We start from the raw sequence: 13,172 nt of genomic DNA on the forward strand, positions 1-13,172 counted from the left end.
TAAAAGAACTTGAACGCATGGACCGGATCAATCCAGAGGCCTGGACCAGCAGCTGGCTTAACCTGACAGCCACTGACTGACAGTCACCAGCTCTCTGCAGCCTGAAGACAAAGAGCTGAGCGATCAGAGGTGTTTGATCGCTCAGTCTGGAGCCAGCGGGGGACAGATGCAGCATCAGTTTTTTTTTTTTTTTCATGAATCCCAAACTTCTCTTTTAACATGCCATGTTCTACAATGGTGGTAAACGAATATGTCCAAAGTGCAGGCACCCTGTTGTACCTCCAATTTATTTGTTAATTTATTAATTTGAGCTCTAACTGAATTCCAAACTTCCGCCTCTTCATATACGTGAAAAAAGAGTGAGAGTTTGGTTAGAGTAGAGTTCAGAGGATGCTGAATTTGTCTCTTATCTCTTCTGGGGAAGAATCTGGATCCCAGGCCCAGGCTGTATACTGGCCCTGGACTTCTGTCAAAGTTGACATCATTACTGCTCCTGGTTTAAATCCCCATCATATTTTTGTTTCAAGAAATCACAAAATAATTGCACTTTACTGGTGTGTTTAATGTACACGGGCTTTTCTGTGCCAGAACACATGAGTACTGCGTACCGCCACCTCCACGGGTCCTGTGCTGTGCACTTCACTTTCATTCAGTTGAAGCTACTCTGACACTCATTGCTGGAAGCCAATCTGTAGGAACCCTTGTGTAACATGTATGGTATCAAAGTCTGCCTTCAAGAGTCAAGTAAAGCTGGCCATAGATTGATCGAAAATCAGCCGGTTCAGCAAGAGTCTACAAACTATGGTGCCAATCACTGAAAATTGATCACATCTGATCAGGCCTTCAGTACATCAGGTGTATCTCAATTCTTGAGACACGAACAAGTCAGGAAAGTACAAATACCCCCCAAATGAACCCTTTTTTAGTAGACATTCCAAGGTATTAAATAAGTAGCATGGTGAGTTTTTTTAAGTTGTAATTTTTTTCCCACAATTCTTTGCAAAATGAAGATGGATATATATATATATATATATATATATATATATATATATATATATATATATATATATATATATATATATATATATATATATATATTATAATTTTTTTTTTTTTTTTTTTTTACAAAATTGCCATATCAGGTTATTTCTCACACACAGCATATGCATACAACAAATTACACCCCAAAATAGATTCTGCTACTCTTCCCGAGTATGGTGATGCCACATGTGTGAGACTTTTACACAGAATGGCCACATACAGAGCACCAACATTGAAGTAGTACCTTCAGGCGTTTCACGAGCAAAAATTACACATCTCATTTCACAGCCACCTATTACACTTTTGAGTACCCGGACAATGGAATTGCCCATAAAATGACCCCATTTTGGAAAGCAAACACCCCAACGTATAATCTGGGAGGCATAATGAGTCTTTTGAACGTTTCATTTTTTTTTTTCCAGAAGTTTTTGGAAAATGTGGGAAAAAAACAACCTATATAGCCGCTCGCTGTATCACTCTGCCCCGCCCCCTGGAGCGCTGCGTCATTGGATCTTATTGACAGCAGCGCGAGCCAATGGCTGCGCTGCTTTCAATCCATCCACTCCAGCCAAACAGCAGCCAGGCTGAGCGGCGAAGAGGACATCGGGGGCGAGCACAGGACTTTCAAGGGGTCAGGTAAGTAAAAGGGGGGGGGGGGGGGCGCCAGCACTGAGATGTTTTTTCACTTTAATGCATAGAATGCATTAAGGTGAACAAAATATTTACCTTTACAACCCCTTTAAACCGTTTCTTAAAAAAAAAAAAAAAAAAATGCGTTGCAAAAAGTTGCAATGAATGCTATTTTATTCCTTAGGGTGTCTGCTAAAACAATATATATAATATTTTGGGGTTCTGAGTAATTTTCAAGCAAACAAATTGGATTTTTACATGTAGGTGAGAAATATCAGAATTGGCTTAGATGACAAGGGGATAATTACCATAAGTAATATACAAATAATTATTATATATTTATTTTTAAGGTAATTTACTCGATTTTCAAAAAATGGTACTTAAGCAGGTGGCTTTACGGTCAAATTACTAAAGTTTGAAGTTATAACTTCCAACCAGTAATTTCATAGTAAATAGTTCAATTAATAAGTTATGTCATAGCATAATAATATATGATTTAGCTTGATTAAAACAGTACCTTTTCAGCAGCAGCACATTCTCATTCTCCCTCTTAACAGTGTGAGAAGAACATGGGACTATGGGTAAATCGTATACACATAAACAAATGTTTTTCCTTGTAGTTAGGAAGGCTGGGCTGGACGGGAGCAGGCATATGTCCCCTATGCCTCCAGAGGTGTGCCTCCACTGTAACTTTTTTTGGACAGCTTGTACTTTACCATTGGTCCAAGGCTCCAAGCTGTCCATTGAGCTCAGTGCCTCTGACAAGTGGGAGGCACTGTGAGCTCATCCTCTCAGTCTGCTGCAAACAGTGTATGCCAGCTTGTATTTAAACAGGCAGCTCTGTATGTAGCTTCTGACATGCTGCGCAAGGAGCCCCGTATCTCTGGAATCATATATGATAGGAGCCCCAAATTTTGACCAGTGGTGGGGTAGGATCAGAGTGATTCTGATTTTGTCAGCTCTAGCTCAGATTATTGCTCGGGCTGCAGAAAGAAGAGGGAGAAGAGCAGGGATTTCAAATCCCGAAGACCACTATTTGCTCTATGGGCACTGACAGCTCATCATCCATGGAAGTAAGAACAGTGGGGACTGGGGGGTGGCTGGATGTATGGTGCTAGTTCAACTTTTCATTTTGTCTACAAAGGAGAACCTGCCTGTTCATTCTCAAATTGTACATTAGGAACACTAAAGTCATTTACTACTAATATGAATGTGTACATTACTGAATGTCCATAGCCTTACTACTGGTTCAGTGGTCCATTCACATCAACCGGCTGGCATGCAATGCAGTCCGGGCGGACCAGTGTAGTATTTTATGTGCCAATGCAGGTGCATCGCACTGTTCACTTTTTTTCTTTAACAAATTTTGTTGAAATGCCATACAGTGACATTTCATAGCGTTCTATTGTGTGCAGTGATCTGCACTGCGCTGGAGAAAAGTACTGCATGCTGCACCACTTTATACCACAATACAGTGTTGTGAACTGACCACACTGGAGACAATGCAATGTGCTATGTTTTGCAGTGGTGGTGCGGTGGGACTGCGCTGGAATAGCCACCCAATGCATTCCCACCGCACTGGTATTATAGGACCCTGACTGTATCTTGCTCATTTTATTTATACATTTTTATTATCCCACACTGCTAAAATATGTAATTTCACTGACTGAATTTCTTATAAATTCTCTATTGAGTTTTTGTATCTGTTTTGCAGCTGTTTGATGCAAATGACCTCTACACTGGTGAGAATTTTCCAAAGATCCTGAGCACTCTTTCTGCAATAAACCGAGCTACTGAAGGTAGGACATATCCACATATTAAGACTAGTAGGAACAGCTTGTAAGCAATTTTTTTTTCAGCAAAGTTATTAAAAATGCAATCTTTTGAGATAACTTGGGTCCCTTGTTTAGTCTTAAAGCATTTAATGTGAAATGTATAATCCATGAAGTACAGATAAGTTCTCCTGCAAGCTTAAAGCGGAGCTCCACCCGAATCACAACTGATATTCCCTTAAGATCACAACTGATATTCCCTTAAGATTGTTGGTCTAATTTCATTATAGCACCTTTACCTTGCTGCTACATTCTTCTGTCTTTCTTTTTTTTCTTCTTTATTTCCTGGTCCTGGACGCTGCGGATATGAGTGGTGCGGCTGCGGATATGGGCTGGGTTTCAGCGGCCAGGTCTGCACTTCCTCTTGGCCGCACTGTCTCCCGGGATCCTTTTTTCAAGTTCCCAGGAGTCTGTGTGGCGCCCAGGTGCTAGTTATCGCGCGATTTAGAAAAAGGAAGTGACGTCGACGCCTACTTCGCTGCCCGTTGTGATGGCAGATTAGTTTGAACTGCGCATGCGCGAGATTGGCGCTTGAACGGGCGGTGCATGCTGGGACATTAGCAGCACAGTGTCCTGGAAGAGAATGCCTGTGGGCTTCACAAGATGAAAACCGGCAGCAGAAGATTTTATAAATTATCATTTCGGAAAAACGGCAGTATGACATTTTTAAAATGGAACAAGTAAGTGCAACATTTAAAAATAGTACTCCTTGTGATTTCCCCCCACAAAAAAAATACAGACGGTGGAACCCCGCTTTAAGTTAGCCAATGAACAGTATAACGTAAATTGCAAACTTTCTGCATTAATTAGTGGCTACGCTGATACAAGACTCTTCTACTCATTTTAGTTAGTGAGATATCGGCCTACCCATCCGAGTCTTCATCTTTCCTTTCTCCTTCCCCTTCATCATCCTGCACCTGTCCTCACTTTTCTTTCTCACCTCGTACATTGGGCTCCTTTTTTTTAGTTTTTGTATTCCCACTTCTATAAAACCATCTTTTATTAAACAGGTTCATAAAGTTCACTCTTACAAAGTGATGCATTCACTAGAACTAGGAATATTACCTACCCAATTTGCTCTTCTTTTTAGCTATCTCCGCTTGACATTTTTAGACTCTTTTATCACCGTAACACCGTCTGGGATTATTTCTGTACTCTTACTTCAAGTTATTAACATTGATAGAAGTGGCGTGTTTGGTATAAATTTTGTGTACATATTTCTTTGACAGAACATGCGTCGAAGAGGCCATGTTCCCGAACGCTCTCTCAGCCGCATAATTTTGCTTCCTCATCGCAAACAAATCCTCAGGGAACAGACGGCTCATCAAAAGTTCTAAGAAGACATTCAAAACCTGTGGTATGTTCTTGCACATGTATCCTTAACCACTGATGTAAATAATTTATCCAATGTACAGACTTTTTTTTTTTTTTTTATTGTATATAAGGAGTCTGTTAATATTACTAGAAGCTTAAAGTTCCATACACAGGAGAGTTTCCTCTCATGACTCCAAGCACACAGAATGAGGGTGTTGTACAGTTCTGACCATGAGGTCCACTAGACTATCAGTGATGGGCTGAACACCAGAACTCCCAAACCCATCCCATCTTGAAGGCTTATATGTAAGTTATTGGCCATAAAAAGGGTTTGGAGACCCAGGTACTGCCGTGGGGGACATGCACCAATGCAAAAAATGTTGTTTTAAAACAACAATTTTTAAAGGAGCAGTGGATTTAATGATGCTATAAAAATGAAAAATTCCTTTAAATATTGTGCCGGGGGCCCCCATAGTCTGCCTGTAAAGTGGCACATCTGTACCGTGTAGAACCTGCTGCAGCAAAACTGAGTATAGAGTATAAAGAAAAAAATTGATTTAAATTGAATTCATTTAAATTGCCGGCAATACAAAAACATGCATGGGGGGTCCCCCTCAATCCATACCAGGCCCCCCTCCTCTCCTTCCCTGAAGTGGTCGGTCCCTCTGTGGGTCTTCTCCATATCCCCCCTTCCCCGGGTGAGGTCCAGGCTTCTGGCTTAGGTGCGTCATACATTCTGTCCACCCCCCCTCCAGGGTTGTCACTATGGGGGGTACACCTTGGCACCTGATGGTTGGGTGGATGACCAGTCATCCACAGGTCCATGCCCCCTGTTGTGGCCCTACACTAATTTTAGGCCGCGGCTTTGCGTCCTGCCGAGCTCTCACGACAGGCACGCAAAAATTTAGGGTGCGGCTTTTGCAGCCTACCGACCAGGCGTCATGCGGGGTGGCGCTTTCCGTTGTGGGCATCCGTCCTCCTCCTTCGGGTCTAGCCTGGTCCGGTCCCCCTGCAGACCTGTGCACTCGTGGCGGGCAGCTGAAAATTTAGGCCGCGGCTTGCTAGTCCGCATGGCCACGCAAGGTGCCTGCTTCCAGAGGGACGGTGCTGTGGGGGATCTGAGGGCAACCCCCTTTTGGGAGGGTTGTTTAAGTGGGCCCTTCATAGGCATAAATCCGGTATAGTTGGATCTACGCCTCTCCTCCGCTCAAGATTCTGCCACGGCTGTTGCGCAGGATTGAGGCTGAAGGGATTCCGGTCATTCTAGTGGGCCCGGATGGTCTTGTCGGTCTTGGTACGCCGACCTGGTGCGCTTAGTCACTGATGTCCCTTGGCGACTGCCTCTCAGGGAGGTTCCACTGTCCCAAGGGCCGATTTTCCATCCTGCTTCAGCCCCTTGTTTTTGAAGGTCTGGCTGTTATGAGCCAGATGCTGAAGTTATAACGCTGCTGAAGGCTAGGAAGCTTTCCTATGAGAAGATTGAACATCGAACATGGATAGCATACTTATCCTGGTGTGAGGCGCTTGCCATTTACCCTCATTCTTTCTCGGTAGCTCGGATTTTGACCTCCCTTCACGGTGGGGGGAGTTGAGTAGAACTTGGCCTTGAGTACCATCAAGGGTCAGGTGTCGGCCTTGCTGGTTTTCTTTAGCGTCCCCTGTTCTCGCACTCCCTGGTGCATACTCTTAATCAATGAGTTTGACATCTGCCGCCGTGGGATCTACTCTTGGTGCGTTCGGTTATACAGGAGCCTCCCTTGGAAAATATTTGGGAGGTTCTTCTGCTAATGCCGTGTACACACAATCGGACAATTCGATCGTGTGTGGGCTCCAGCAGACTTTTTCTTCCCAAAAGTCTGGTGGACTTAGAAATAAGACTTGCTTCAAAATTGTCCACCGGACTCGGCCTTTAGAGGACAATCCATTCGTCTGTGTGCTAGTCCGGCGGACTAAAACTGACGCTAGGGCAGCTATTGGCTACTGGCTATGAACTTCCTTATTTTGGAATTTTGGAGTGATCGTGTGTGGCCAAGTACGTTCGCTTGAAAGTCCGGCAGACCTCAGCTACAAAGTCCGGCAGGCGAACCGCCGGATCGTCCGATCGTGTGTACGCGGCATTACTCTGTCCCAGAAGGTGGCTTTTTTGTTTACTATCACCTCTACTTGCAGAGTGTTGGAACTGTAGGCGTTATTATGTCATATTCCTTACCTGGTGATCCACAAAGATGAAGTGGTTCTTCGTCCTTGTCTGTGGTTCCTTCCTCTAATTCCTTTTGATTAAGGACGTTGTATTGCCTTTCTTGTGTCCCTGGTCAAATTTTCCTATGGGATTTACCTTGCATGCCCTGGATGTGTTCAGGCGATTCAGGTGCATTTGGCAGTCACAGGGCCTTCAGAGATCAGACTCACTGTTTGTGATCATGGACGGGCCAAAAAGAGGGCTGTCTGCTTCTACTGCGACCTTTCTAGATGGCTCAGACAGACGATGACTCTGGTATATTTTATCAGGGGTTGGGTTCCTCCTTTCCCTGTTAGCACATTCTGCTTGGCTGCTTATTGCTTCTTGGGCCTTCCATCAGGTGTCAGCTGTGCTGGTTTGCAAGGTGGCCACTTGGTTGTCGGTGTACACTTTCACAAAATTCTACAACGTGGCTGTGCTGGCATCTGAAGATGCTTCTTTTGGCCGCAAGGTGTTGCAGGCTGCTGTTTAGAGGGTCTATTCCCTCTTGAAGGGGTAATGTTTAAGTGGGACTCCAGTTTGTTTCTGTGTTGAGCTCCTGTTACCAGGATGGCTCTTGTGTTAGCCTTGGGATTTTTCGTTGTCCCACCCCCTCATGTTTGGCACTGCTTTGGGATGTCCCTATGGTTCTGACTAATGGAGAGCTGTGTCTGCCAATGAACGAATGAGAAAATAGGATTTTTGACTTAACGTAAAATCCGTTTCTCTGAGCTCATTAACAGACACCGCACCCACCCCTCTAAGGAGTTTTTAATGCTTCTGACACTGCTTGTTACTAAACTGCAGGCCTATAGCCGAGAGGGGGGTGCATATCACATAGGACTGCCAATAGGCATAGCCAAGTCCTTTTTTTTTTTTCTGCCTAGTGTCCTACTCCTGTAGGGGCAATCTACCCCTATGGTTCTGAATAATGGACCGCTGTGTCTGTCGATGAATTCGGTGAAACAAATTTTATGATAAGTCAAAAATCCTATTTTTAAACTCCACCCCTAATAGACAGATTCTCACCTTCTTAGATGGCCCATATATATAGATGTGGAGTATATTCTTGAGGTGCAGGCCAGTCAAGTTTCTCCACCCCAAACTCGCTCATCCATGTCTTTAAGGACCTTGCTTTGTGCACTGGTCCAAATCATTTGGTGGATTATGGTGTGGGGTTGTTTTTCAGGGATTAAGTTTGGACCCTTAGTTCCAGTGAATGGAACTCTTAAGGCAGGGATATGCAATTAGCGGACCTCCAGCTGTTGCAAAACTACAAGTCCCATCATGCCTCTTCCTCTGGGTGTCATGGTTGTAGTTGTCAGTCTCGCTATGCCTCATGGGACTTGTAGTTCTGCAACAGCTGGAGGTCCGCTAATTGCATATCCCTGTCTTAAGGAGTCAGCATACCAAGACATTTTTGGATAATTTTATTCTCCCAAATTTATGGGAACAGTTTGAGGATGCCCGCTTCTTGTTCCAACATGACTGCGCACCACTGCACAAAGCAAGGTCCATAAAAGACATGGATGAGCGAGTTTGGGGTGGAGGAACTTGACTGGCCTGCACAGGGTCCTGACCTCAACTCAACGATAAACCTTTGGGATGAACTTGAGTGGAGACTGTGAGCCCAGGCCTTCTTGTCCAACATCAGTGCCTGACCTCACAAATGCGTTTCTGGAAGAATGGTCAAACATTCCCATAGATGCACTCCTAATAGTTATTTATAGTTAGTTATAGCTGCAAAGGTTGGGACAACTCAATATTGAGCCCTACTGACTAAGACTGGGATGCCATTAAAGTTCATGTGTGTAAAGGCAGGTGTTCCAATACTTTTGACAGTATAGTGTATCCACTATAGTACAACCCAAATTCCAAAAACGTTGGGACGCTTTGTAAAATCTACATAAAAACAGAATGTAATGATTGCATAACCCATATTTTATTCACAATAGAAAACATATCACATGTTTAAACTGAGGAAAAATGGTAATGTTGAAATTGATGGAAGCAACACATCTCAGAAAAGTTGGGACAGGGCAACAAAAAGCTTGCAAAGTACAATTGTCAAACAATTTCAGAACAATGTTCCTCAATATAAAATTGCAAAGACTTTAAATATATCCTCATCTACAGTATATGAACCCATAAAAAGATTCTGAGAATCTGGAGAAATCTGTGTGCAAGAACAATTGTTAATTCCTTTTATTGTAGAGAAATTCATCATTAGGCACATTGCCAGCGCTGTTTTGTCTTCGGGTTCCTTTCCTATGACATCGCCTTTATTACTTCTCACTAGATTAAAACAGCTGGTGCACAGATTTATTGTAGCTCACTGTTTATCCTAGGCGTGAGTGTTTTTTATTTACTTATATTGGATTGTAACTGTTCTCTACATGGTGGAGCCAACTACAGGTGCGTCTCAAAATATTTGAATATCATCAAAAAAGTTAATTTCATTTATTTCCATAATTCAATTCAAAAAGTAAAACCCGTATATTATATAGATTAATTGCACAGTGATATATTTCAAGCATTTCTTTCTTTTGATTATGGCTTACTGCTAGTTGAAACGCAAAATTCAGTATCTCAGAAAATTTAAATATTGTGAAAAAGTTTTTAATATTGTTTTCTCATGGTGTCACACTCTAATCAGCTAATTAACTCAAAACATCTGTAAAACACGTGGAAAGGTTTCCTGAGATTTGAAATGGTCTCTCAGTCTGGTTCAGTAGGTTACACAATCATGGGGATGACTGCTGACTTGACAGTTGTCCAGAAGACCGTCATTGACACCCTCCACAAGGAGGGTAAGTCACAAAAGGCGATTGCTAAAAAAAGCTGGCTGTTCAGAGTGCTGTATCCAAGCATATTAATGGAAAGTTGAGTGGAAGGAAAAAGTGTGGTAGAAAAAGGTTCAAAAGCATTAGGGATAACCACAGCCTTGAGAGGATTGTGGACCAAATGCCATTCAAGGGGGGAGATTCACAAGGAGTGGGCTATGGCTTGTGTCAGCGCAGAGCCACCAACGCACAGATGTATTCAAGACATTGGCTACAACTGTCTCATTCCTTGTGTCAAGCCACTCCTGAACCAGAGATAATGGAAGAAGCATCTTGTGACGGAACGTCCCTACACTCCGATTGAGTGCTTCTGTCAGTATACCGCTTCCTAAGCCTGAATATAGATATCAGATATTCCAACCGCTCACAAGCACAAAACAAGATGCCACTTGCTTAGCTGCTCAACATGGACTGATTTATTAGAACCAAAATGACAAGTATTTATAATACAGTAGAAGACTAAAACCTAACCTAATTAGCATGAGCTATTTATCTAATCATTGACCCAGACTAGTCGTCTGTGAGATAGGACTTTTCAGGGTAAGACTTTGTCTCCTAGCTCACTGATTGACTATTCAATATACATTACCATAAACATAAACACAGGGTTAATTAGCACAAGGTGTGGAATACTCTTACAAGCCAGACTAGACTAATTTACACAACAGACAGGTGGCTGGAGTTGATGACATTAGCATCTAACAGTTTGTGTCCCAACAGTGTGATTCAGTCTATTGCTAATATGGCAAATACATATCCAGAATCTGTGTCTTGGGGGGGGGGGGGGGGGGACACATGGATCTGAATCCAAGTAACCCCACCTCAGGGGTCCCCAGGCATACAACTCACAAAGAGCACCGTTCCCCCAAATGCCAGGGCCCATAATCGCAAGGCAAGAGGCTCGCATTCTGTCCCCTCCAACAGCCTCTGTCCCGGCTAGGTCTGTCACATATCTTACCTGGGCTAAGGAGAAAAAGGACTGGACTGTTGCTCAGTTGTCCAAAGTCTTCTTTTCGGATGAAAGTACATTTTGCATTTCATCTGGAAATCAAGGTCACAGAGCCTGGAGGAAGAGTGGAGAGGCACAGAATCCAAGTTGCTTGAGGTCCAGTGTGAAGTTTCCACAGTCATTGATGATTTTGGGGGTCATGTCATCTGCTGGTGTTGGTGCACTGTGTTTTATCAAATCCAAACTCAGTACAGCCCTCTACCAGGAAATTCTAGAGAACTTCATGCTTCCCTCTGCTGACCCGCTTTATGGAGATGCTGATTTCATTTTCCAGCAGGACTTGGCACCTGCCCACACTGCTTAAAGAACCAATACCTGGTTTAGTGATCATGGTGTCGCTGTGCTTGATTGGCCAGCAAACTCACCTGACCTAAACCCCATAGAAAATCTGTGGGGTATGGTCAAGAGGAAGATTAAACACCAGACCCAATAATGCAGACGAGCTGAAGGCTTTCAAAGAAATCTAGGCTTCCATAACACCTTTAGCAGTGCCACAGGCTGATCGCCTCCATGCCACGCCGCATTGATGCAGTAATTCATGCAAAAGGCCCCAAAGTATTGAGTGCATACTATACTGTACATGAACATACTTTTCAGTAAGCCAACATTGCTGCATTAAAAATCCTTTTTTTTTTTTTTTTTTTTTATTGGTCTTGTATACCGTATTCAAATTTTCTGAGATCCAGAATTTGGGGTTTTCACTAGCTGTAAGCCATAATCATAAAAAAAAAATGCTTGAAATACATCACTCTATATGTAACGCATTAATATAATGCGCTATATGAGTTTCACTTATTGAATTACTGAAATAAATGAACTTTTTTATAATAAAAATTTTTGAGATGCACCTGTATATCATTCAAAATGCCTAAGTGAATAAAGATGTTTTTTTTTTTTTTTGTAAATGTTTTAATCTATTTTCATGAATGTTACATAATTTTATTTTTATTTTTTTCTTTCTTGAAAAAGGACATGACCGGTAATGGCAGCAGTCTAATTGTCAAAGCAAAGTTTAATTTCAAGCAACAGAATGAAGACGAGCTATCTTTTTGTAAAGGTGACACCATCCATGTCACCAGAGTGGAAGATGGGGGCTGGTGGGAAGGATCACTAAATGGCAAGATGGGCTGGTTCCCCAGTAACTATGTGAAAGAGTTCAAACAGAATGGTAAGATCACAGAATTGTGTTTGATATATAAATGTTTTTTAAAATGTGATTTTTTTTTTTTTTTTTTTTTTTTTTTCATTCCTTATACGCCTTTTTGCTTAAGTTGGTGTCTTAGAAAATGTTGAAGCTTTTAGCACAGCCAAGCAACTAGCATTCGCTGAATGAAAGATCAGTAAATGGCAGTTCACATATTTCTCTCCGTATTGGAAAGCATGCCGTTCTATTTATGCGGTGTCTACTCCTCCTGAGCTTCCACTTTACTCTGTGCTTGCTACATAACCAAAATAAGTATTAAAATGAAATAGATTTCATGGCATAAATACCTTTTCTGAAAATGATATAGATTTATGAAATATTGGAAAACTAGAAAATGAATAGGAAGCAACGTCCTAGCCCATAAAAGCATAACCTATAATTATGAAATGAAATAATTTCTAAAAAAAAAATATAAATTATATAATGATGATAATTCACAAAAAGTAATAATCCCTATTGACATTCAGAAAGCAAGAGCCAATCGGGAATAGACTCAGGTCCTCCTCAATAGAATATGTCACAAACATTTACACAGCTGTCATGAGCAATTCCGGTAATGTGTCCAATATGTTTTTTTCCAATGATTGTCAGCGCCATCTAATGGCCATAATTCTGTATTTTACTGAAACGCTCCAATCGGAACATACCGCACTTTGGCCACTAGATGGAGTTGATGGCCATAGGAAATATGTTAGACGCATTATGGGAATCTTTCACAATGGCTGTAATCTTAAAAAAAAAAAATTTTGGAGTTCAGAGGCAGCATTGAGATGTTGCCTCTCTACCCACAGCCAGCATTTGGACATCTATCAGTCCGATCCTTGTGCCATAGGCAGTCCGTAACAGGACTATTCCCTTAATAGCTTTCAATAGCAGCCCTGATGAAGGGGGAGTGTCTGTTCCCCCAGAACGCATTGGCCTCTTTTTATTGTTGTGACTCAAAATAAAACATTTAATATCTGAAACTACTGGACACTGGGCGCTCCTTCACTTTCATATGATGTACAGTGGTAGTTTAAGACCATGCTGTTATCCAGATCAAAAAATACTGCAAAGAACAAAAAAACTAAGAATTGGGTTG

The 13,172-nt window shown here is 42.2% G+C and overlaps 1 protein-coding gene across 5 annotated transcripts in view; it reads left to right on the plus strand.

The window, feature by feature from the left end:
• ARHGEF6 (Rac/Cdc42 guanine nucleotide exchange factor 6) overlaps positions 1–13,172 on the plus strand; it is a 174,645-nt gene that overhangs the window by 33,377 nt on the left and 128,096 nt on the right. For all 5 annotated transcript variants that reach the window (XR_013277464.1, XR_013277465.1, XM_077490420.1 and 2 more), the window contains exons 3-5: positions 3,386–3,470; positions 4,733–4,860; positions 11,857–12,055. Coding sequence is in view for 3 of the 5 variants with exons in the window: in XM_077490420.1 (XP_077346546.1) it covers positions 3,386–3,470; positions 4,733–4,860; positions 11,857–12,055 (412 nt within the window). In the remaining 2 variants the exon portion in view is untranslated. The remainder of the gene's footprint in view (positions 1–3,385; positions 3,471–4,732; positions 4,861–11,856; positions 12,056–13,172) is intronic.

This window comes from Lithobates pipiens, unplaced genomic scaffold, assembly GCF_037356315.1.
Source record: "Lithobates pipiens isolate NorthernLeopardFrog02 unplaced genomic scaffold, aLitPip1_a1.2 Scaffold_1, whole genome shotgun sequence".
In the NCBI taxonomy this organism is placed as follows: Eukaryota; Metazoa; Chordata; class Amphibia; order Anura; family Ranidae; genus Lithobates; species Lithobates pipiens.